The sequence below is a fragment of the Lissotriton helveticus genome, chromosome 11 (assembly GCF_964261635.1).
Source record: "Lissotriton helveticus chromosome 11, aLisHel1.1, whole genome shotgun sequence".
In the NCBI taxonomy this organism is placed as follows: Eukaryota; Metazoa; Chordata; class Amphibia; order Caudata; family Salamandridae; genus Lissotriton; species Lissotriton helveticus.
This window is the reverse complement of record NC_136072.1, coordinates 152,201,580-152,228,672: the sequence shown is the minus strand read 5'-3', so window position 1 is coordinate 152,228,672 and position 27,093 is coordinate 152,201,580. Positions and strand designations below refer to the sequence as shown.

At 45.0% G+C, this 27,093-nt stretch overlaps 1 protein-coding gene across 1 annotated transcript in view; it reads left to right on the top strand.

The window, feature by feature from the left end:
- Positions 1 to 27,093, top strand: part of WDR49 (WD repeat domain 49) — a 676,266-nt gene that overhangs the window by 464,638 nt on the left and 184,535 nt on the right. The window contains exons 11-12 of the mRNA XM_078668100.1: positions 2,389 to 2,519; positions 12,207 to 12,305. Coding sequence (XP_078524226.1) covers positions 2,389 to 2,519; positions 12,207 to 12,305 — 230 coding nt within the window. The remainder of the gene's footprint in view (positions 1 to 2,388; positions 2,520 to 12,206; positions 12,306 to 27,093) is intronic.

The window sequence follows — 27,093 nt, the reverse complement described above, 5'->3', positions numbered from 1 at the left end:
ACCAGAGGGTGGCAGTGGTGAACCAGAGGGTGGCAGTGCTGAACCAGAGGGTGACAGTGGTTAACCAGAGGGTGGCAGTGGTGAACCAGAGATGCTGTGATGAACCAGATGGTGGCAGTCGTGAACCAGAGGGTGGCAGTGGTGAACCAGAGGGTCACAGTGCTGAACCAGAGGGTGGCAGGGGTGAACCAGAGAGTGGCAGTGCTGAACCAGAGTGTGGCAGTGGTAAACCAGAGGGTGGCAGTGGTGAACCAGAGGGTGGCAGGGGTGAGCCAGAGGGTGTTAAATCAACTGGAGCCTCACCTATTTGAAAACGCATCCAAATATGAGACCAAAGGCCGGGATCTGATATCTTATTATCACTATTAATCCCCTAAATGTGTCAAATAACACTATTCATATGGTCAAAGTGCGTAGTTATTCAAATGTAAGAACATACACAGGTCCACATAAGACACACCCAAAATAAGTGTGAAAAATAGAGAGAGTACCTCACGGTAGTACCACCCGAGGGGGTTCCCGGCTAACAATTACCGGTATACCCACTTCTCATCACTGGCCACTCTCTCTATGTGAAAAGACAGAAGTGCACAAGAACAGATAGTCGTGCATGTATGAGAATAGTGATAAAAAGGACAGTGACAAACATACAAACTGTGATGTGCAATGTTGTGTACATGAACAAACCCCTAACCATACAAAAACTTAATAGAGAGTGGCAGTGCTGAACCAGAGGGTTGCAGTGGTGAACCAGAGGGTGGCAGGGGTGAACCAGAGGGTGGAAGGGGTGAACCAGAGGGTGGCAGTGATGAACCAGAAGGTGGCAGTGATGAACCAGAGGGTGGCAGTGGTGAACCAGAGGGTGCTGTGCCCATACACGACCGCATGGGTAACTTCGCCATGCAAGCGGCCCGCGAACACGCAAAAAGCCCCGCGAACATGCAAAAAACACCGCGAACACGCAAAATAACAAAAATCCGCAAATTCGCACAAATTCGCGGATTGCGAATTCGATTTCAGGCGAATTCGCGGAACGCGAATTCGCAAATTTTGCCCATACTTGAAATCAGGCACTGCTCTTCTTTAGAGAATGTGTTGAAAATACAATAAAACTAAGAATCTCAGCTGTACTAATAATGATTGTAGATTATATAGTATAGACTATAGCAAGATTATGATATGAACAATTTGATTGAAGCTGAATTTGCACATGATTTTCAAACCACAAGTTGGAATTATTTCTCTTTTTAATTCTGAATGTAGAAAGGTGATATATAATGTATTTTCAATAATAAAGGGATGCATTAATTCAGTCAGTCAGTCAAAACCACTTTATTCGATGCTTAGTGATAAGATCATAAAAGTACAAATGTACTAAATAAAATATCCATCATAATACAAATAATTAATAAGATCAATTTAAGAACATGCTTAAAAAGCTGAATAAAAAGCGAACAGTACATTTGTAATTGTTGTGCAATCGACTGGTCTTCCAGGAAAGGGATGGTAATATACTGAGTAGAAAACGACCATCGTACGTCAAAATATGGAGAAACAGTTAAAAACAACCACTAAAAACAGATAAAAATAACCAGTTCATTCATAAGTATTGTGCATTTGCCTGGTCTTAAATAATTAATAGTATTCCTTTAGATTTCTCTTCTTCTAGTAGTGTAATAATATGTGGAATGTTGAGTATTGAGAAGTTGCTCCACTTTTGTTAAGAATTTGGCTATGTCTAAGAAAGAAGGGTACTGGCCCTAAAGGGTTTGGAGCTGGGCGCAGGGCTGAATAATCAATTTAACGTTGATTTAGAAATAAACAGTTACATTTGCCAGGGTGTTGGGGCTGCAAATAAAGTGGGTGGTCCAATACAAATTGGCAGGGAACTTTCAGTCCTCATATGTACCAGTGATTGAAGGCAGCTCACAAAATGAAGGAGAACCTCAGTAAGAAATATTTGATATAAAGAAGGTAGGCAGAATGCGATTTTCCTTGCGAATACAACAGCAAGTAAAGGGCTAGTGACAAAAGAAAAAATAGTTTCCTTCTAAAAATGAATATGCTCCCTAAAAGGGTTACAATAGTAGATGATCCCAGGTTTCATAGAAACCTTGAAATTCTAAACATGCTCTGATACAGAATACCCCTGAGTTCATTATTATCCCCTATCTGCTCATAGAGGAATCCATAATGTGTGTCTAAAACCACCTCATCATATGAGGTTTCAAAAATGGGGCTCATATTTAGGTGAAAGGAGAACATCAACAAATGGTGGGAGCTCATCGATGCATATCAAGAACAGAGCGTTAGCGAGCATGAACTTTTCAGAAACTAGTGTTCCCAAAGTCTAATCGGTATTCCTCTTTGTTTTTTGTCTCAAAAAAGGATAATTACAGTCTTCCGAATGAACACTTTAACGCAGTCCTTTGTGGAGCCTTCAGACTGGAATGGGGGGGTGCACCACCAGGAGGACATCCTGTGTGCAGCATTTTTGCCGCCACAGACTTTGGTCACAGGTAACACCTTCATGTCTCAATAATGTGTTGTGTTAAAGCAATACTAATTCAAAGTATTAATAGTTTTAGATCAACGCATCACATCAAATTTGGGGAGGGAAAATGGACGTGTTCTAATGTCACCATTTCTTCTCTTCCAGATGTATTATTCATATCCCTTTTCCTCCCACGTTTTAACCATGGTCGTCAGTGCACTAAAATGCCAGGGTGAGCAGAAGTATCACATAGCCTTAATTTAACCCAATGACATCACATGAAGTGATATCATATGATCTGGCTCTGAATCTTCCCAGGAAGTGATGTCACGTGACCTTAATGCTGATGACATCACAATAACTGATACTGCTGGTTAAGATACTCTTAAGTGCACAATTATGTAATAAAACAATTCACTACCATAGTTCATTTTCCATTTTATATGGCACTTACAAATTAAATATTGTATTGACATGATAGGAACATTACACATTTCTAGTTTTTTATTGCACAAAAATGTGCTTATTGGAAGAGGAAAATATAGTGCCACTAAAGCACAACAAAACAATGGGAAGTCATTCCTCAAACTCCTGTTTTAATAGTTTCATTGGTATATAACTTAACCTTAAAATGTATTTCAAAGTTACAGAAAGAAGCACCAAAATATTTTTAAAACATTATTGTTTTGTTCCCCTGCATTTCTTTATGTAGACCAATGTGAACAATGCTATTGACATAACGTATTCCATAGCTTTTTTATTGCATTTTTATTAGCTTCATTTGCAAGGTATTGTGATTCACTACAGCACATGGGTAAAGTTTTTTATTTGAACACATACTTTTCTATATATTTTATTCAGTAGAGTATACCTCGCATTATTGATGGAGCAGCAGTAAGTAAACAGTGCACATACTGGCACCATTAACCTTCTGTTCTTCTTATTGCTTATGCCACCTTTGATGCCAGGGGTCACAAAGGCAGTGCCAGAGGTCCCAGCTAACCTACCCATATTTGTTTCCAATGGCTCTCTTACTTGTACTATTCCCCCTCTGTATTCTGGTTATCTTTGCATGCATAACCAAGATGCCTAATTGGCATTTTTCCCATACCTCTGATCCCTTAACATGTATATGAGGTTCCAATTAACCCCTTGTGCATGTCCAAGTTCTGCGACTAACACTAATATATCTAATTATCTGTTCAACACTCCCCTCTCCTCACACTACTCCTGTTTGCTATAAAAACGTTACCCCTCACTTCTATTAGATATTTAAGTCTCTATTGAACCAAATTTTTCCTTCAGACACATTGTGCTTTTGCATCGGCATTTCATGCCAATCCTCAATAATTTCCCTTCTAAGTGACAAGGAAACTGACCAGAAACTTGTGACACAACAATGAACACTTATTGCCTTTCAGTTTTATTTTGCACACTGCCTGAAATAAGGCAAACCATATGAAGTCTCATAATGTTTCTTTTAGACTGGAGGATGCTGACTATCTCTCAAAGTTACGAAATGACTCCAAGTATGCTGGAGAAGCTTAAAACCCAGTGCTTCCACTTGACCACATGCCTTAATGTCATTGAAAGCACAGAGAACAGCTCGTTGGTTGCATTACAGAAGCCCAATACTGTCCAAGCAGAGAGGACATGACTATTTTTGAAGAAGTTTGGAGGCTTTTTAAAACACCCGGTAGAGCCTGCTCTCTTAAACGGCCTGCATATCAGCACCTCATCACACCCAAGTATGGGAATAGGATACAGTATTCTTGAAGAACTAAAAGGAAAAACTGTCCCAAAGCAAATATATGTAAGGCCACCCCCTCTTTCATATTATTTGTCTCTTTCCCATGTCCATTTCAACTGGAATCCCCTTTTGTTTATTGTCTTTGCTCACAGTCCTATTCAGTTTCTAGTACAGTCGGAGGGGGTTTGGCAGGTTGGTAGGTGTGGATCCTCATTTCCATAGTACAGACACTGGGTGGAGTCTGGGGCCACTGTCATGCTGTCTTGATCAAAGATTTCTTGGATAGATTTCAGGAAAGCAAACAGGAATGGCTGCAAAAGGTGGACGGATGAGCAGTGGGTATTCTCTTAAGATTGGTTTCGGAGTTATAACCAATTGCTTAATTAAAAATGCCACCCATTTATCAGCCCATCAGAACATGACTGGACTTGGTGAAAAGTCAGAAGACTGAAGTTCTCTCTGTTCCTGCTTTGAATATGACAGCAGTGCTCCCTGCTTTGTACTTGTACCCAAGGACTCAATTTATTCTGCAAGGATCATTTGGCTGTCCGCCTGTGTGCTACGTTTCAGTCCTGTGTGGAAGAACCGACTGCCTGTTAGGTTTGCACTAACTGTGTGAACAAGACCAAGAGAAGGGATGTATTTTCTGGCATCCTCAACAATGCCCATATACAGAGAGGAGGGCTAGTGGTAGAAGTGGGAAAAAGGCATTGGGTTAAGAGAGAACGCAGAGACACTCTGCCTCGTCACTTCCGGAGTCAGGGAAGTCTGCAGGTTGTAGTGGTTATCTACAGAACAGACAAATGCCTTAATTTACAATGAACATAACTTGTAATAGTGTAGTGATATACTTTAGCAATAGCTTTGTGTAATCCAATCCAATCCAATCCAAAAATTCCTTATTTCGGTCCTTTAGACCATAAAAGATACAATAAAAGCATTCAACATTAAAAAACATTAAAAACATATCATAAAAAATCATTTCCTTTGGGATCAATTCATAGAGGGGGGTAGCCTTAGAGTTCATATCAATGTCAGTCTTTTAATAGTTTATTCCTTATCTGCCACATAGCCATTATGTATTTGGCAACTGCAAAGACTATGTGGGGCAGAGTACAAGTTTTCAATATTCTGTAAGAGTGCAGATGGCTCCTTATGCCCAAGTTCCTACATAGTGGCGCAATTTCCTAAGCTTTCACAGGTAACTGGAACTTTCTGAAAGCTATACACAAAAAACATAAATATCTTACTTATTACATGTAGAAGTACACATCTCCCTATGCTTAGAATAACTCAAGCTGTTAGTAAACACTTGTTTGTGGAAACTGAGTATAGTTACTAAATTAGTTCTGTAAGACATATACACTATGTTCAATTATCTTTTAAATATATGTGAAATGTCCTCTTAAGAAGCCATCCTGTTCCATAACAGGAACTCTTAGCAGAACCCACAAACCCTGTCTTAAGAGTTCAAACATATGCATGGAGTATGATTTAATATTTCAGGATACTTCTCTGTAAGCCATAAATGTCCATAATCCAATCCTTTAGGTAGGCACTGTCTTGATGTTTCAAAAATGATCGTTCATGTAGCAAGATTTGGCGGCAGCAACATTGTAGCACAATTTCCTATCAAGGATTCTGAGCATAACAAGGAAAGGTATACCTGAAGGTCCAAAATCTTGGATGGCCATCTTCCCTTTAGTAGTGATGCCCATGGCCCACTGGGAAACATAGTTCATTGGAGGTGTTCTACCGCAGTCAGACAAAATCTGTAAAATATTGAACAATGCATCGATTAGTCAAGCATAATTGAATTAAAATCTTTACAAAGTTAGATGGTAAGAATTTTTTTGATTTCCAGATATTTGTAAAGTATAAAAGAGGATATCAAATAGTCAGACTGGTATCTGTAAAATTTGAAAAAATATATATTAAAAAAAAGATCAGTTAGTCAAGCCACAGAGTAAAATGTAATTCTGTTAGCCAGAGGTACTGCTTCTTTAATCATTTAGGTCATGGTTTGGGGAATTCCACCTGTACCTTAAGTTTAAGGTGCCTCTTTAGAAATTTGGTAAATTGACAGGTTAAAGATGTATCCAGGGAATTGAAGCAGGCTAAAACTGCTTGTCTACATGATCGTATGCCCCGAATGTTGAAAGGCATTCGTAGGAGAACCCTCCTTTCGATTAAAGATTTAGGGCAAATACACAAAAGTGGATCAAGTCTTCGATACCAATCTCATGTAGATTACAGGAATTTGTGACTTCATACCAGGGTAAAGTATGCAGCTATTCAGGTAGATGACCGAAGCGGAACCACATACATTTCCTCTTCAAATGCTGGTTCCAGCCACAAATAAATAGCTCTGTGATTTGAGGGTTTTATAATCAATTAAAATCATCCAACCATGTGACCTTTTTGCTAGTAAATCTTTACCCTTAATTCCTGATGGCTTCCTTATTAGGTGATTTATTGTTTTTTTAAAGAATGCAGGTGCAATGTTAAGATCCCATAGTAATTTTACTCCAAGAGTGGTAATCACATATTTTAGATAAAGCAGAGCAGGAGAACTTTCATTTCTTGAAAGCTCTCACCTTAAGGTTTTGCTTAATGTGTCATCAGGATATGCTCTTAGTTTGTGCCACTATTTAAGGTAAGCCCCCATCCTTGCAAAGGATTGATTTGTCAGCCCAAAGTCTAAACAAATTTGGGCAGGGGAAGCATTCACTGGTAAGCAAAAGAGATGACCATAGAATTTTGAACAGCTATGTCAAGAACAGCTGCTTCTCGCCCGTGGAGTGCTTCACTGCCATATCTTAACGTCTGTAACAACCTGCAAGAGATCATGGCTGGGGCTGACCAGGGATCTTTTTGGAGTTAAAAAGGCAGTTAGTAAAACTACTTTTCCGCCCTAATTCCTATTTATGTAGAAGAAATGTTCCTCTGTCATCAAATAAAACACAAATCATATCCTAAACACATGCAAAATTACACAAAGTTTCTGTAAGTAGTGTTGACACTATGACCTTTGTCTTTAATTTTCATAACTTCATATGCCCAGCCAACATGTGTTTCGCCATCTGGGGAGTTCCCCACAACTTCTTCAGGGCTGTAAATCTGACCAAATGTATTCTTCTGTCCCACCTCTATGCCGGTTCTAATTCTGTCCTGGCCGTGGAACTAGTATCTTCTGCCATGACCGACATCTAAGTATCCATGAAATCCACCAGTTTTTGAAGTTGCTATTGCACTATTTTTTGTTAATCTCCTGGTCAATTCTTTCCTTCCATCTACATTTCAGTAAAATTAGTCTATAATAAATTCATCCTCTTAGTGAGTACACTGGCAGTTGGCACCTCTCGATGGTCGATAGACTCCAACCTGTCAGCATACTCGTGCCAGGTAGAAGTTCAGTACGCACTTTCTACTTTGCATGCAGCCAAAGGGTGGATGGTGGGTGGTGGACTGTAGCACTTTTGGGAACCAACCACAGACTGGTGACACATTAACAAGGAGAGGGCCATGCAGGGGCCTGAAGCACAAAACACCAGTGTCCACTGAGTCCAGACCAATAAAAGGTCCATGAAGGACCATGCAGGGTAGTATTCCTACCAGCTTTGGAACGTCTGTGCCATTGCAGGAGCAGAAAGTAGAAAACAGCCCTACTCCAAAGTCAGTGCTGCCCCATGCAGCCTTTCCTTCCAGGGGCCACACCAGTGGCGGGAGAGCCCTTTAAGGATGGCCACTAAGCCCCCCATTTGGAGGCACGAGTACACCAGCCACTACTGCAGCTCAGCACTTCAAACGGTAAAGGAGGAGATGGGGGAAAGGTGGGAGAGCTCTGTGGTGAGCTAGCACATTGACACCCAGGCCGGCCGCTTTCACGCACCCATGCTCAGCACCAACGCTACAGCGCCTAACACACTGTGGCTCACCTTCCCCTCCTTGTTCCGTATGGATACTTCCCACAACAATTACCCGAAATTGCCCACAGCAAACTGCTGGTGCTTCCAGGCACTCCAGCCACAGCCTGCGAACCACAGTCTGCCACTCGTCGTCATGAGCTCCTTGGTGTCAGCCTTATAGCTCTCGGTTTTCACAGACTCAGCAGTAGCTACAGTCCTGCCAAGTACCACGCATCAGGTGTTAGACTAACGCATTTCAGAATGGTGCTCTGCATCACTGCACTGAAATACATTGTCCCACATATCTGATGCATCTGCATTATATGTCTGAAGCGCTGTAGCCTGTGTGTGGTAGTTGGCAGTGCGTTGCCTGTGGCCTGCACGCGCTGCTCCCACAGGCTTGGGGCGCTCGCAGCTGAGCTATGCCATGGGCTTCTGGCAGGCAGCTCACTGCTCTGCAGCTTTGTGTCTATCTTAAGATAAGATTCCGGTGCCGTGCGGCTGAGTCAGACAGCCTGCTGCTTGATTAGTGCCCAATGAGAATGCCTGGCCTAGTCAAGTGGTATTACGGGCAGCCCATGGCGCTGTGGGGTGAGGTCACATTCTGCTGATGGGAGTCAAGTTATGAGCGGGCCTCGACTGGCTGCTCGTTTGCCGCGGGCGGCGCTGGCCGCAATCATGGTGCTCAGCTAGCAGCGCTGCTGCTGCTTGTATTGGGCCAGCGGGCCCCCTCTGCACTGTGGCTGACTATTATGGCCACTGCTTGTGGCAAAAATGTAATATTCTTGAGTCAATGGACCGAGACTGCGGTCCGGGTATACTTAGTGGAGGGTACTGAACATGTTGAAAGTAAGAATACAGTGAGTACAGCACACAAAGACTACGATAGTCACACTACTTGCTTTATTCTTATGCTGTGTCGCTCGTAATTTCTCTAAGACATGCATGTTTAGATTGCTCAGAATGATATTTAGGCACCAGCTGGTATTCCTCCCATAGGCAGTGGCCACCCTAAGTAGCAGTTAGCTGAACTTAGCACTATATCACATTACCTTTTGCATAGATATTTTCGCTTCTTTATGGAATGTTCTTACTGCTGTGAACTGACCTGGAAAATGATAGGGTGGTGCCAGCGTCACTTTGTTCACTACAACCAGTGCGCAAAAGTTATGTGTTGGGTGGGGTGAGGTGCAATGTGCTAGTCCTGACAGGATACCATGGGCCTCATTTATGAAAAGTGACGCATCGCTGCGTGAAAGCAGCGATGCGCCACTTTTCACTGTGTCCTCCTTGCGACACCAATGATGCGTCATATTTACAGTATGACGCATCATGTCGCAAGGAGTTACAGATACGTCAGTATTTCTGACATATCTGTAAGCGCAAAAATCACGCATTGCTGGGGTGTGTCACAAAAGTGACGCAACTCCAGCAATGAGTCCTTTCACATGGGGAAAGCCCCATGTGAAAGGGCTTGCGTCAGTCTCACGCCTGCTGTGAGGCAGGCGCCAGATTTTGACGCAAAAGCCTCCTAAAAGTGACGCAGTGAAATCTCATAGATTTCACTGCGTCACTATTACGAGGCTTTTTGCGGGGGAAAGCCCCCCCTGCATGCATTATACCTGACGCAGGTATAATGTAGCGCAGGGGTTTACAAAGTGACGCATCTGCTTAGATGCGTCACTTTGTAAATAGTGCGCAACAGGAGACATGTTTTACGCCGCAGATGCGTCCCAAAAAGTGACGCATCGGAAGCGCAAAACTGACGCAAGGCCTCATAAATGAGGACCCATGCCGGTTAGTGGTAGATCACGGGCTGAAATATGCCCTTCTGAGATATTCTGCAATATATCCTACGTGTTGGGAGCAGAGTGATATTTGTAGCCTGGTGGTGGAGTTTCTTGTTGCTCAAATGTGTGTAATTTCTTTTATCTATATGTTTCCCTCATCTTCATTGCTTCATTTAACTCACAAGAAAGTGTCACTCATAGTCGTTGCAATGTCACTCATAATTACACTGAAATTATGAAAATTAAACCATAGCAATCTGAACTCTTGGCAGCTATGTAGCTGCCGTAGGGCGGGCAGGTCGATCGGTCAGCCGAGCGTTGCAGGCATTACGGGGCCAGTGCGAGGTTGACCTACAGTAAGCGCCTCCTAAGGAACATGACGTGGCAACTGCGAACTGCATTGCTGCCTGCACTCGAACTCTGGTCATAAATCGATAACCCTTTGGATGCTGAGGGAAACTATTTGTGAAACAGCTGCATCCAGCATTCAACACTGTGTTGCTCTTCTCGAACAGTTCAGTAATATTATGGCTTACAGAGCAAACCTGGTGCACTGTGTCTTTGAAACAAAGTGTGTTACTATAGCCCTGGTTTCTCCATTGGTTCACTAAGTACTCAACCAGTGTGGTCCTCCTCCGTGTGTTGGTCTGGATGATGCAAATGTGTATAGATGCGGGATCACATCCTGTAGGGAATAAAGTGTGATATAGCCAGTGACTAAGCATTGATAGTGCTCACTCACTGTTGTGGATACAGGAAACCTCCAACATGCGTCTTAACAAGGTAAGAACCACACATGCAAAGTTGGCTGGGTGCCACATTTTGGGATGTGTACATGCACAATGCCCGCTGCATCAGACAAGGAGCACCCATATCCTCCCTTATAATGTAAATATAATTTTGAATGGTAGCTCAATCATTAACAAAGTAACAATTCAATCATGCGAACATGTGTGAGGTCAATTACCTCTACGCACCTCTCAGGTCCACCTAGGTATTGGGCTAGAGCTGAAATTCATGTCAGGAAAGTGAAAGTAAAACAGTAGGCTTAGCTGCCTTGTCCCTTATTCTCAACCAACAAAACTATGCTTTCTTGTGCCAGAGCACCTTACTAGGAGTGCATAATCAGAAGCTGGGTTTGGTGAGTCATCAAACTAAGAGGGAGATCAGTAGGAATTTGGATTAGGTTGGATGTGAGCAAGGTTAATGGGTAGGGATCTGGCTGATGGGTCTGCAAGATGAGGAAGAGGGATTGTGTTGTGCTTAATTATACCTGTGTGCCTATGTTCAAGCGGATTTTTTGTCAGATTGTGTCTACGGAAATACAATATGTATAACTGCACTTCTTTCTGAGGTTTTTATATTTCTTGTGTGACTGTAGTCAACTAAATATAGTCCTGGTTATCTGTATTTCTCTTCTTACCTTTAGTGCATCATTTCAAGTCAAATAAGGGATGTAAAAGTGGGATGTTAATAGGGGAAGACCCACTTTGGCAACACACGTTTACACCACCTATTGCGTATACTGAACAAAAAATCTAAATTGAAACAGAGTCCATTTTTCCTGACCTGATGGTAGTTGTCTTACTTAGAAATACTCACTTCACCTTTGAGTTCTTAATCTACTATTTTCCCCCAAAGAATTGTTTCTAACTATACCAAATCTGAATTGGAGAAGCCATCAGCTAACAGTTTAGTATCTGATGTATGTTTGGGTCCTCTCCTACAAACGCTTACTGTGCCTTAGGAAATATGCTACCACTCACTGGGTCTGGGTTTGCTTGCTTTCCATTCAGTGTTGACCTAGCATAGCAGTTCAGACTGGGCTGTTCCTATTGGAGCAGGACCAAGGTTGATTTGCATATGGCTGTTTCATGTCTGAGGTGGTATATAGGGTAAATGAATCATAGATTAGAATGCAGCACAGTTAAATAGCAGTGGGTAAGATTTATTGAAGCAGTTAATCCATCACTTTGAGAGGCCCTATGTCCAGCAGGTATGCCCAGACATGAGTTTTCGCTGACTGAGTTATAGGAACCAAGCTTGATTCTCTGCTAAGACTCAAATTGTCAAACTCAATATTGTGTATCTTGTTACTATCAAGAGGTGACCTTGCCTGTAAGTGTGGGCTGGAATTTTCCTGTTACTGCAGGACCAAGACTGATTTGAGTGAAGGTGAATACAAGATATTTCCTTACTTACATTTACTTGTTTCAGAAAAGAAGTCACTTGATGAATTTATTTCCAATTACATTTTAATGCAGGGAGTTATGATGGAGAAATTGTAATTTGGAACAACATTACGGAAAATGCTTCTCGTAAACTTCATCATGATCCTGGAAGAGCATCCAAGTTAAAGTCTGGTAAGATATTATTTTTTCATGGAAATGTGCAGAGACACTGTTCGACTTGAGTAGTAAATTGGAAAACTGAAACAGATCTCTCAGCTATTCTACAAATGTTTTTGAAAACTTACAAGGAATGTGTGTGTTTAATTCTATTTTGAAGAAGATATGTTTCCTCAGGTTATCTTCTCTAGTTTGGAAAAAAAAGAATAATCAAAGATGCACCAACATGGTGAATTCTCTGCAATAACATACAGTAAACAAAGCTGAGCAGAATGGTTGGCCTGATTAACCCACTGCAGACACGTAGCAAGTAAAAATTCCAAGAATACATTTCATCCTGTGTATGTAATCATGTGAAATCTTGTTTGGTGGATGATGTTTTTGTGAGGAGGTAGCTGCCATGTTCCTGGTCTCAAATCATCACTTCCTGGTTACAGCCTATCTCTGGCTTACAAGATTTGTTTTGTTTAAGCTCCGCGGGCACACTAAAGGACTTGCATTAAGAGAAGTAGCATTCCTTTGGTGCTCAATAGTAAGACACTAGCTTCAATGAAACCATGAAAGTGTGACCTAACACTGGAAATCCACCACTGCAGGTTAGAAGTTAAAAAAGGAGTTTGAGGGTAAGGAAAGTTAAAGAAGATAAAAATATGCCACAAAGTAAGATATGAAATTTGCCTGATTCACAAAACTAGGGTTTGAAAGTGTTAGACCTGACATTTCGCATGGTATTGCCCCAATCTTTGCACTTTATCTTTGCTAACAAGTGCTGCAGTGCTTGTGCTCTCTCCTTCAAACATGGTAAAATTGTAGCACGCCTAATTGGCTCACTTAATTTATGTCTAAGCCCTATTAAATAGTAATTCCTGTGCCTAGGGTCTGTAAATTAAATGCTACTAGTGGGCAGCAGCACTTATTGTTCCACCCACCCACTAAAGTAGCACTGTAAGACATGTGTCAGGCCTGGCAGCCTGCAGTGCAGTTTTAACCTACCATTTAGCTCTGGTAAAATACAACTTTTGCCAAGTCTAAACCTAGTTTGTAATCTTTACAGGTAACTCCTATGGTAGGCCCTAAAGGCTTATGGGGCAGGTTGCATGGAATTTAAAAGTAAGACATTTGTACGTAAGTTTATCATGTCATTTTTCATTGTTGTATGGCCGATCTCTCCCATTGACTAGCATTGGGTTACCTTATTACATTTAATAAGTGCAAACCAAAGATTGGAAGCAGATATAGGTATATTGTTTGCACTAAAATGAATTGTAATTTAAAATTCTCTCTAATGGTGAAGTTGAATTGTAGGTTACACTTCTGAAAACGCCACTTTTTATAAAGTAGACATTTGTCTGGACGAACTGTGCCTTACTACCAGTGTCTAGAGTCACATGACTGTGAATGTTGGTGCTGTTGTGGTTTGTGTATTGGTTCCAGACAGTGAGACAAAGGAGACTTAAGTATGGACAGAATGGATGGGGAGGGGCTGTACCCATTCTCACTTACACTTCAAAGGGCTTTGCCTGCAGCACACACAAAGGAACCTGACAGTAGGCCTGCCCTGCCTTTTGTCACATCAGACAATTTGGAGACTGGACAATAGTAATATTTGACCAGAATCACTTTTTTAGCATAGGTCAGGGAATTCCCTCACCCAAAAGCTGGTGCCAGGTATAAAAACAAGACCTCCAGAATCTTTCATCATAATAATCTTGGACCTGTGGAAGATTTAGGAGAAGGCCTACCCTGTTGCAAGAACTGCCCTGCTGCTTGAAGGAGTGCTCGCTGTTGGAAGAAGGAAGTTTGGACCTGCTTACTTTGATCCCAGGCTACCCATGGGTACTCCAAGAGTCAGTTGGCTGATCTCCTGTGTGAGGTAAAGTGTCACAACAAGCTTCTGGCGGTCTCCCGGCAACTGCCCAACTGCAACTGGACCTGCCTGAGCCCTGCTGTTAGTCACAGCTGTAGTGAGTCACGATCACTAAAAGGTGCCCTCCAGTTCCTTGACCCATTGTCTGGCACCAATGAGAGCTCCTCCGTAAGAAAAAGGTGAAAATCCGGAAGTTTGTGCTTTTTGTGAATGTGAACGGGCCTGTTCGTGCCAAACCTCTGTCACCCATGACGACTGCCAACACAAAGCACTGGTGAGACCTGCTCTTCGCACCGACAACACTTCGCATTGACAGTAACTGTGACAAACAACAAAAGTGAGGCTCAAGCAGGGACCGGCTAGTTGTGCTACAGCAATGACTGTCCGCATTGCTTGGCTTGCTTTTTGCACCAAATGGTTCCTCCTGGTGTCCTCCGCTGATGTCAACAGAATTCTTTTTACCAGACTTGAGAAAGTAACACTTCAACAGGACAAACCTGGTCCCTTTACCTGACTCACTCTTAATCACAGTCGGACAGAATTTGTGACTTTCCCCGGTCTAGCAAGACCAGATAACTGCGAGTGGCTCTTTCTGCTTACTTAGAAACACAAATAACATCCAAAACAGACATAGACACAATACATTGAGTTCAAAAACTATGAGTGGCTCCAGGAAGCTTTTGATATCCTAATGCTACTAAAAACAACAAAACAGGACAAAAGAAAACAAGCACCTTAGATTAATGCAAAACAAAAAAAGATAACACAAGAAGTTGCAAAGCTGCAATGCACCTGGCTCAAAACAAATAACACTCAAGACAAACTTCACCTAAACACAAACTTAACAGAATATACAAGCCAACTATCAAAAAAGCTAAAAAAGGTCAAATTCAGACTATTCAAAATGCTAAATGTGCAAATAAAGAATGTTATAAAATCCTTACTGAATTTTGTAAAAATAAATGCACGGAAGAAACTCTCCCCATTTCGCAGGAATTTACCGATAAACTGGTAAATCATTACACAACCAAAACAAGGGAAACATCCTTTACAACGCAACTTTTACCACGCAGTGCCTTTACGACGCAACTTTTACAACGCAAACCATTACAACGCATTGCGCTGGGGGGCGCTCTAGGATAGGGAATAGGTTTAATTTACTATCCAACACCTTCCCTACTATCCACGGGAACTGGAGTTGGAATAGTAAATTAAACTATTCACTATCCAGCGCCCCAAAGCACTATGCTTTGTAAAGGCATGCGTTGTAAAAACCGCGTTGTAAAGGCATGCGTGGTAAAAGCATGCGTTGTAATGTCATACATCCCCAAAACAAACATGTTGGAGTCCTATTTAAAAAAAAAAAGGGAAAACCACCAGCACCAACCCATTTTTAACAATCCCACCAAGGATAGGCTAACCCAGTCTCGCAATTCCGTCAGGCAACTATCAAAAACATAATTTGTGGATTTAGTCAAACCAAGCAGGACACCTGACTTCTGTTCTGCCCCTTGCCCACCACAAATTTTCAAGAACATTGTTCTAACCACCTCTGCTCCCACACCAGTCAGAACAATCATTAATAATTCTTTAACAACAGAAGTCTTTCCGGAAGACAAAAAAGGCTTACAGGCACCCATTATGAAAGAAAAGAAACCTGGACCCACATGACCCAAACATCTACAGACCAATTACAAATGGACCTATCCAGGGCAAACTGATAGAAAGAGCAGTATTCACCCGAATGTCACGATTCATTCAAGATAACTCCATTCTTTCTAACTTCCAAACAGGATTCCATCCAAGAAGAGGCAAAGAATCTGCCCTCATCACCATCTAGAATGACCTTAAAAACACAGTAGACCAGAACAAGGTCTCTGCACTACTTCTAATTAGACCTCTCAGCTGCCTTCGACACAGTTGATCATGACACTCTAATCCAAAGATTCAGCAAAGCCGACATAGAGGGGACTGCTCTAGACTGTATCAGATCCTACCTTCAAAACCTAATAAATGTCATTCATACTCTTCCTTTCTCATCCGAATCCCTATACCATAAAAGAAGGCGTCCCTCAATGCCCTATCATGTCACCCTTGCTTTTCAACATCTACATGAAGTCATTGCCAGCAATGATCAATGAAATTCAACTCACATGCTATAACTACACAGACGACACACATATACTTTTTAAACTGGAAATCCCCAAAGACATTGGAAACTCAAAGATCTTCAGTTGCCTGTGAGCTGTTGATGACATGTCGCCATCTCAATTTGAATGCATCCAAAACTGAAATGCTCACATGTGATTTGAAAAATGATGACCCATTCTGCACCTAAAGTATCCATGGAAGTAAGATACCTTGGAATTACAATGGACTCCAAGCTATCAATGAATGCCTAATTGCATAAGTTCAAGAAGTTCAAGAAGAAAAATTGATGGACAGAATGCAGAACAATGTCATACATTCACCTCAGTACAGAGATCTGGTCCTAAATCCATAGTTTAATTGCTCCCCTCGCCACTCCAGTTTGAACCCAGTCATAGGCAAATCAGTCTTGACCCTGTCCCAATGGGAACAGTCCAGTCCGAACTGCCAGCCAGGTCCTCCCTGGTCTGGAAACAAGCATCCTAGGACCGGTTTCGGGGTTTTACCCCTCATCAGCCAGAGTAGTTTGACTCCTGGTTTGGCAGTTCAGGCTGGACTGGTCCCATAAGGGACTGAGTCAAGACTCATTAGCATATTGCTGGGTCCAAACTGGGGTGACATGGTGCACGAAGAAATTATGGATTAAACCCAGATCCTTGTGACTGGGGTGAAAGTTTGCATTGTTCAGCATTCTGTCCATCAATTGTTTCTTTTGCAGTTGCATAAGTTAGCAAAATCAAGCTTCCTTACTATGAAAACTCTAAGACACATCTTCACCTACCTAGGATTTCCACACAAGGTCCAAGCCATGGGGGCAGAGCTTGACCGAGCAGCGAGATGGCTGCTTAATAGAGGGGCTCCGCCGGCTGAACGAATAATCCTCTCTAATCCGTGCACATCAGGGAGCAATCAGTGTCTGCCTGCGTGTAGCTGACACTTGGGTACCCATGCAAGGAGTTGCACAGCTGATTCTGCAGTGGAGATGTTGGCGGATGCTGATGCCGAGCCTAGCTGAGGCACAAAACACCGCACTAGAGTGACACGCTGTGCCTGGACCTCCGGGGGCGAGACCCGGATCCTGCTGCTGGCTGGGACTGATATAATTTGCTGTATAGCAGTCCCTCGGGTCCAAGGTGAGGACCTTGAGGTGCGACCTGTGATAAGCGTTGTCCTGTCTCATCCTGCACCTGTATCCTGCCCCTGTGCTGGTGCGGCTGAGTGGAGCGGAGCCTGAGCTGTCCAGCACAGGCTGAGTGGGCCGTGCTCAGAGATCCCCGTGCTGATGCTCCCCACCCACGGCCACTGTCGCCCTTCGCGGCAGGGGTGCTGCACTAAAGGAGGACTGTGCCTAGCCCTGCTGCTTGTCCTGCACACCAAAAAAATTGAGGTCCCCAGGAGGCGATTGCCTGGTGGGACCAGCGCGCAGTTGGCCGAACGCCGTGGGACTTTGCAGGACTGCAGAGGTGGAGAGACTGGGCTCTGTGGCCTGCGCCCAGCAACCCGAGTTGAGGAGGGCTGCAAGCAGTGAGCGGGTGGGGGCCGGAATTATAGTGGCCTATCGAACCCTGCAGCTGGAGCCCTTCATGTAGGGCTTCATTTAGGTACGCTGGTCGCCCTGGTCCTCCACCATGAAACCCAGCGGCTTCTGCCCGACTGAGCCCAAGGACAATTGCGTTGAGGAGTGCGGCTGTAACCAGCCAGGCCTGCGTGTCCCCACCTGTGAGGGCATCCTCTTCTCTGGGTCCTTGATTTGGCGGAGTGTTGTTGTGGCCTCCCCCTCCCCCGAGCTCACGCCGGAGGGCAGATTGGCCTGTAATTGTCTGCCCAGATTGCTTTAGTACCAAGATTCCAAGAATACCGAGCGGGGAGTGCTGTCGGCCGCTGTAATCTCTGCTTCTTCTTCAAGCTGATCTGCCCTACAGAGCATGTTGTTGAATAGAACTTTCAACATGGGTAAGCCTGGAATGCGTCAAACCAAGCTCCTGTTTGTTTCAAATTCTGTTTACTACGTTTTTAATTGATACAGAAATGTAGTACACATGCAACACTTGTCAATATATGCTTGTTCACAAGTTCTGATAGCTACAATCATATCATGTTGCATTTAGTATTCTACGACCTTCCGCCAATCCACCATCTAAGGAGAGGAAGATGGAAAGTTAACAACTCTAAAAGAACCAACAAAACCGTGATAATGAAGTGGTCATGAGGGCTGGGCGCCTGGGCCCAGGACGATGCATCCTCCTAGCTGCAAGCTGCCATCTGTGTTGCTGTGGCATTAAATATGAAACAGATTAAGGGCCCTTAGCTGTGGGGAGCACGCCGTCGGCGGGAGCCCTTCCGATAAGTAGCTCACCAGCGGGGACCATATACATTCAAATCCTTTTCTGGTGTCGGTCACTATGTCGACCATGTGCTCCAGAGCCAACGCCCTCCATACCCACGTATGCCATTGGGTTAAAGACGGTGCTTCTTGTTTTTTCCATGCGGCAGCTACTGCCATTTTAGCTGCCCCCAGGCAAAGCCACATGACAGACCTATCACTTTGCATCTGGCATTTCAGGGTTGTATCTCTCACTCCCAGAAAGGTGGGTTCCAGGGAATGGGGAATTGGGTAGCCTAACATGAGTTTAATTTGGGATAGGATCTCTTTCCAAAAAGGCTGTATGGAGGGGCAGTCCCACCAGATATGACAAAAGTCACCCAATAGACTACACCCCCTGCAGCATCTATCCGAAGTGTTGGGGAAGATCATGTGCAGTTTCTGGGGATACAAGTACCAGTCATACATGATTTTGTAGTGCGCCTCCCTTATATACATCGAGTGGTTAAATTTCGCTATGTCTTTACTTAAATGCTCCCGCTGTTTGTCCGCTAAAGGAGTATCTAAAAGTGCATCCCAAAAGCGTTTATATCGCGGGGTCGTCCTGGGGCTCAGAGCTTGGATAAGAGCATACAGAAAGGAAATGCATCCGTTGGATGAGGACCCAGATTGGGCAATCTTCTCTATGTGGAGCAGGTCCCTGGAGGCAGCCAGCTGCACCAGGGGCTGCTGTACCCAGTGTTTAAGCTGCAAATAGTGGAATTCCTCATTGGCAGTTAGTGTGAATTGTTTCATGCATTCTTGAAAGGTGAGAATCTCTCCTTTATGAAATAGGTGGGAAATCGTGACAACCTCCACCCGCCATGCCTCGAAGGGCCCCTCTTGAAATGCAGGGGGGAAGGCAGCATTGAAATGTATGGGCGTGTAGGGAGATGGAAAGGTGGTCAGCTGCAACCTCCTAGAAAGGGCATCCCATACACTTAATGTGCCTGATGTTTGTGTACTGATGTAGGCGTTGGGCGGTCTGTCATATTTTGGTTTCCACAATAGATCCCATATGGTGCGGCCGGTTATCTGTCTGCCCATATGAAGCCAGCGCTTCTCAGAGGCTCGCAGCGACCATTCTGTGATTCGTAGCTGAGCCGTCCTGTAGTATCCCTGAAAATCCGCCAGCGCCAGACCTCCCTCCCCACCTGGCCATGTGAGCAGGCAATAGGGCAAGCGAGCTCGCCTCCCCAACCAAATAAATGTAGTAATCATTTGTCGTAACTCCTTAAAAGACCTTTTTCCTTTGGAATGGGTAGCCCCTGAAAGAGATAAAGTAATCAGGGGAGCGCGTTCATTTTGATGGCATTAATCCTGCCAAGCCAGGAGATGTATGCAGCACTCCTGTTGCCCAGGTCAATTTTCATTTGGCATAGAAGGGGAGGGAAATTGGCCTTGTAGAGATCTGAAATATTCCTCCTGAATAACCGGTAGAGAAGTGGATGGCTCTGTGACCGGAAGCACGTCGTTGGCAAGTAGCGATATCTTATGGTTGTCTGTGCCAAATGGCACTTTCCGTATGTTCGGGTTTTCTCTAATTTCTTGCACTAGAGGTTCTATGCTTAAGCCGAAAAGGAGGGGGAACAGCAGGCACCCCTGCCTCGTCCCACTCACCAAGCTAGAAGAAGGGTCAGCAACACCATTGACCAGGACCCAGGAGCTAGGAGAGTCAGAATTGGCCCGAATCATCCCTGTAAATGCCTCGTTAAAATATAAAGCGCTGGAGCACTCGATACACAAAGGTCCATTCCATGCGGTCAAATACTTTCTCTGCGTCTAGCGAGAGAAGAGCCACGGGGATGTTTTTCTTCCAGGCCTTCTCAATTATATGGATGATGCGCCGCAAATTATCATGGGTCTGCCGTCCCTTAATAAAGCCTGATTGGTCTGGGTCAATAAGACCTAGGAGCACAGTTTCGAGGCGAGTAGCCAAGATTTTGGAGTAAATCTTGGTGTCCAGATTCAGAAGGACGATTTTGCAGTAAGAGGAACAGGCTGTAGGATCCTTCCCCGGTTTGGGAATTACCGCCACAATCGCCTCTCCCATGGAGGGGGTGACCTGCTGTGTAGAGGCAATGACGTTAAATAAGGTAGTCAAAAAGGGGCTAGTTCCGGAGTGAAGGTGCGGCAAAAGTGTGCTGTAAACCCGTCCGGCCCCGGTGCTTTTTGTAATTTAAGTGCATCAATTACCTGCTGCACCTCCTCAGGGGTAATGGGTTTAGACAAGTCCTCATTGGTGTTAGCCGGGACCTGTGGGAGGTCTAAGGTGTCCAGATACCCCATTTGGTCCTGCACCTATGGGTGTTCTGAAGTGTAGAGAGTAAGATAAAACTCTTTGAAGGCCTGCGCCTTCCCATCCTCTGTCTTATGTGAGACTCCTCCATCATCTACTATCAGTTTTATGTATTCCCTTTCCTGTTTGGCCCTTAGTTGGTGTGCAAGCAGGGATCCCACTTTGTTCCCTCCCTTATAACCCCTGGCCTGTAAGCGTAAGATGTTTTTTCCACCCTGTTAGTGTATATGACCTGCAGCTTCTCTTTGAGGGCAGTTACTATCCACAGCACCAGCACCAAGGGACTAGTCTTGTGTGCACTTTCCCCGGACTACGCTTTGAATGCGTTCCAGGTGATGGCATGAGAGGTGAGCTCGGGATCATTCTGCTCAAAAAAACTTTAATGGTTTGCCTAAGTTCATCCCGCAGAAGTCTATCCCTGCAAAGGAAGTGGGGGAAGTACCAACGCACGCGTTTTGGGCGTGGGTTTGGCCAGGTGAGGGTCACTCCAGGAGAGCATGGTCAGACAGGCATATCGGATTGAAGTGTGTCTGTAGTACCGAGGGGAGCAGCGATCGTAAATATGTGATTGATGCAGGAGTATGTCCTGTGGGAGTGGGAGAAGAAGGAATAGTCGCCGACAGTGGGATTACTATCCCTCCACACGTCCACCAGTCCCAGGTGCTGGAGTTGTGACCTAAGTGCCTGGCCAAAAAAAAAACGTCCTCCCCTATGTGGATGAGTCATGTCTAGCCCCTGATCCCAGACAAGATTGAAATCTCCCATCAGGAGTATGTCCCCTTAAGGAGAGTTCACCAAGGCCATAAGGAAGGAGAGTATAAAGTCCTGTCTTCCCGTATTTGGTGCATAGATAGCTGCAAACGTGCACTGCCGACCCCTCAAGTCCCCCCGAACCATAATGTACCTCCCTGCTTTGTCAGCTTTGGTGTCCTGGGCTTGAGACGGGACCCTGCATGGTAAAAGCAGTGCCACCCCATTCTGTTTTGAGGCGTGAGAGGATCTGAATATAAGAGTATAAGCTTTATGTTTCAGACGGTGTTTCTCAGTTTTTTTTAGGTGGATTGCTTGGAGGTCCGCCACTTGGATATTATGGTCAATTAAGTATTTCCAAAGGCATTGTTGCTTCTTAGGGGAGTTCCATGTTAAAGTCCGGACTGCCATAATTATCCGGATGGGACCCTGCCTCCCATGTTAGGCCACTTGCCCTGACTTTGGCCCTGGTCACCCCACCCCCAACCCTGCAAATGAATAGTATAAAAAAAAGGCACCATGACATCTAGCTAACTTAACAAAACAACATAAACAGTACAATCGAGTACAGAGAGTCCCTCTCACCGAGGGGAACTTTCTCACCAGAACAGACTCGAGAAATGTAGCCATTCTCGTTCCCCCAGCCCCTACGACATCAACTATTAAGACATATGCATAGTGAAATTATACAGCCACCCAATGGCTGGCACATTCCCGAGCACCCCTGCATTAGCTACTCAAGACTGTCAGTTCCGACTGCTCCATAAGGGGCCAGAAGATTGCAAGTCCTCCGCTCCAGCCACCCTCCCAATGTAATCTCCTTACCACAGTAGTGACAGGCAGCCATTCACTTTATTCACATCAAGCGCAGTTCGTCTATATGTTCCGCGGGCCACAAGCATCAGTCCTGAGACTACATAGAGGTGACCTGGCTAATGCTTTCGCCAAAGTCATGTGAAGTGCAAGTCCTCCACTCCATTCATCACTCCACAACAACATCTAGCTGCCCCCCATGGGGTAGAGGGGTAGAGTACTGTGTCATCTGTAAATAGTCCGGTCGTGGGACCCTTCGTTCTTAAGACTCAGTCCGGAGATTTGTTGCTCCTTCACCGTACCTCCGCCACTGGCCGGCCCCCTGTCGCTCTCGCTACCTTTCCCCTTCTGTGGCCTTTGAAGTTGCTGCGCCATTGGGAACAGGGATCTTGATTCCCAAGATGTCTGCCGCCGCCGTCAACTTGGTGCAATGCAAGTATTTGTTTTCCCATTGGAAAGCAATCCCAAATGGATAGGTCCACCCGTACTTGACCTTCTTCTCTCTCAAGCAGTAGGTGATTGGGCGGTATTGCTGCCGGCCCATAAGAGTCCTGGTAGAGTGTACACGTTGCGTTTTGGAAAGAGATTTTGTCAGTGTTTCTAGCTTTTTGTACCACCAGTTCTTTGAATTTAAATTAACTGAATTTTGCCAGAATGTCTCGTGGCCTCAAGCCCTCCCCAGAGAGCCGCTGCCCAACTCTGTGAACTCTCTCCAGGTGGATCTCGGGGCTATCCTCTCCCAAGACCGTGGAGAAAAGGCCCACCATGAAGGTCTCCAGATCAGGTCGCTTGCAGTCTTCCTCCAGGCCATGGGCTCGTATATTATCCTGGCGGGACCTATTTTCTAACTCCTTGCACTTGAGCAAGTTGGCTTGTAGTTGACCACTTAAATCCACAGAGCCGTCCTCCAGGGGTTGAATGCAATCAGTCAATTCTTGCACTTTCGCCTCGAGGTCGAGGGTTCTGGTGCCCACCGAGTCCACGTTGGCCAGTAGGGTCTTCAGTTTTTCCCTCATTTCCACCCAAAACGCATCGAAGGAGGCATCCATGTCAGTCTTAATGTCCTCTTGGAGCTCTTTTTTTAACTCCCGGAGGGAAGCAAGGAGGTCCTCCCTAGTGAGCACCATTGCTCCTATAGGCTGCGCCGTTTCCTCACCGGTCGATCCCGCACCTGAAGTGGCAAAGTAGTTGGAGACCTTATTGGTGGGGGCCTTTTTCGGTGGCATAGGTGGGTGCTTTGCTTGGTTTGCTCTTGGCCACCTGTTGCCACGCGGAACCAAGCTGTGCGCTCCTCGTTCAACTAAGGGAGCAACGCCGCCCACAATCCTCTGCGGGTGTACCCCAGGTGCTGATTATTAGGGCTCTAGGAGCTGTTCAGAGGGCCCCGTCAGTGCAGGCGGCTTGCGTGCTAATGTTGGGTCCCTTCAAGAAAGGTGGCGGCCGCTGGCGCTGCTCTTCGCATTTCTCCGGCTCCTTTCTGTGTTCAATGGGAAGGGGGGCCTGCATAATAGTTCTGATATCGCTGCCAGAGCTCTCTAGTGACTTTCCTCAGTGTGTGGCGTCCATGTTAGGGTCAGGCAACAGGCGCCCAGTGCCACGCATAGGAGTGGGTTTCAGGCCCTCTCTAGTGCATGCTGCTCAGACCATTAACTCCCTGTGGGGCTCAGTGAAAAGTGTGCATGTCCCACCGCTTCTCTGCTACTTCCGGGTCCAGTGAAAAGTGTGCATGTCCCACCGCTTCTCTGCTACTCCCTGGTTCTGCACTTTGTCATGCTCTTGCCACAGCGGCCATCTTGAAGACAGGCGCCATGTGGTCCATGGTGGTCAATGGGCTATGCTTGGTCTCCCTCGGGCACCTGCTTTAATAAAGAGCCCCACACTGCAGTCTGCCTTTGAGACACAGCGCTTGCCAGGCCCCCCGCCGGTGCGAGCCTCTGATTAAAGAAAATCAATGTCCCAGGGGCTTAGCACTGCTCGTGGCCCCCCACTGTGGCTCCTGATGCGGCCGCCGGCCACCTTGCTTTGCCCCCCAGCCTAACTAGGGGGCGCGATTGCAGCGCTCACCGGGTGGCCCTGTGGGGGCTCGGGACACTGTTGCACTTTACTCAACGATCCCAACAGGAAAAGTTGCTCAGTCACAAGGAGCCTGGTCTCAGGTAGTCTCGGCCCCGTCCGAGCCTCACCTCAGCTCGGCGGGGGCGTCCATCAGGTCGCCGATGGTCTTGTAGAGGCTCCAGATGTCTTGACCTCGGCCGGGCCCCTCCGTTAGCACCACTCACCGCGTCCTCAGGGGTGCCCCGCAATTTTGTTAGGTCTGGGCTCCGGGGGTTATCACACGGACATCCCGCTGACTCCCAAATGTACTGTCATCCCGCTAAGCAATTCAGGAGCGCACAAGGGGTCACGACCAGAGCCCTCACTGTTCCGCTCCCCACAGATTCTCACAAGGGCTCAGCTGCACTGCTATGCGGTGCGCCCGAAGGGGAGAGCCGCCATTTTGTATAACACGCCCTGGGGCAGCCACGGTCTGTTGATGCTCAACTGCTTCCCCCCCGGGGCTCAACCACTAGAAAAAAGGGGAACCCCCAAATAACTGTAGGTAGACAAATAGGGGAAAATCAGAGAGTACCACACGAACAACAGTCTGCTCTACCGCTATCTTTTAGCTGAACGCAATTAAGTCATTTTTATAAAAAGTAACTCTTGCTAGGCCATGTGCTTAAACACTAACATGGGTCAAATTATTTAAACAACAAATTATTTTTTTATTTTCATATTATTCAAAACACGTAAATAAATATATGGACCATGTGTTTACATAATACTAAACTTGCTAAGGCCCATGGACAATTCTTTCACACAAATCATTCATACATCCTCAAATTCAAATAAACCCATTCAAACCGTGACAAACACACTTAACATTCATCTCAGAATGCGAAAAAGTTATAGTTCGTAACTCCTAAACATATAATCAATCAGGCAAATAATTTTTTTATCATGAAACAGTCAAATTGCTGATATGCAATTCAAAAACAGTAGCATTATACATCAAAAGGATTAAGACACACTTTGATTTACATATGTAAATGAAACTGACACTTATACATCTTCACCTGCAGTAATCATTGAAGTATAAGAGTTTGTGGACAAGGAAGATCAAAAACGCCGACGCGCGTTTCGATGTAACACCCCCTTTTTCCCAGGGTACCACCTTCTTCAGGGCGTAAGGACTCATTCATATGCAATGTCCATGGGACCTATTAAATAGTAGAATTTCGTTTTTTTTAAACCAATCTACTTCATTTTTGAAAAGCATTAATGTTTCGCCTTTTTCAACACATATTACATATTTACATTGGATAATATGCACGATGGTCAGGCTACAAGAGTGATCTGATAGGAAATTATTTACAAAAGTTAAAAGGCCAAAGCTGCACACATGTTAGAATCACATGAATTGCGTAGAAGAAAAAAGCATGTTAATAAGAAGAAAAAAGATGAAAGAATAAAGGTGAAAGCTCGAGGAGTCCTACCCTACGTGATAACTAATAACAAAAAAACGAATTCTTCTAGAGAGCAAAAGATAATAATAATAATGCGAAATGTCCACATATTCTGCCTACCGAACATATGTAAATAGATGTTTTATCAACGTCTGTAGAAAAGAGGGAAGGTTCAACTGATTAACAAGCCTGCAGTAAAAGACCAGAACACAGGCCATGTCAAATACACGGGACAGCTATATTTTCCGATAAAGCAAAACCTGAGCCCCGGGGGCTCCTCTGAGCATGAAACCAGCGCGCAGGTGTTTCCCCATCACTAGCTGCTCCGGGGGGGGGCCGGGTGCGCTTCAATACGCCTCAGGACACAAAAATTACGGGGCTTGGGACGGAGCCTGTGGGAGTCACTTCCGATCAGCTATGTTGGCTGGCCACGCCCCCCCAGCTCCCGTTTGAAGGCAAAATCACCCCACGTCGGCTGGAGTCTGAGCAGCATGGAAGTCAGGAATCAGACCCCTCCACAGCCGTAATGAAGATCTCAAGGAGATCCTGGTGGATGTAAAGATCAGCCTCAAAGCGATAGATGGCAAACTAGATGGGATGGTGCAACATCTTGATAAAATGAGCGAGAGGGTTGACAAACACGGGGAGCGCCTAGACCAGCATGAAACTAGGGTTTCGGATATCGATGACAATCAGACCACGACCAGTAAGCAATTGCTCCACATGCACAGGGTCCTAGCCATTGTCAAAGCTAAAAATGAAGATTTAGAGGCCCGGTCTAGGTGAAATAATTTGGGAATTGTAGGTAATTCGGAATCCACTGCTATTGACAATATGGACGACTAAATCACAATCATGCAAAAGGAACTTTTTGGAGCCACTCTGTCCTAGGTGTTTATTGTGGAGCAGGCGTACAGGGCTTTGGCGCTACAGCCGCCTCCGGGCGCTTCAGCGCACCTTAAAATCGTGCACCTCCTCAACTATAAGGACATGGATGTGGTGTTGCGCCTCTCTAAGGATCGAGGAGAGGTGCAGTTCCGAGGCAATGTGATTTCCTT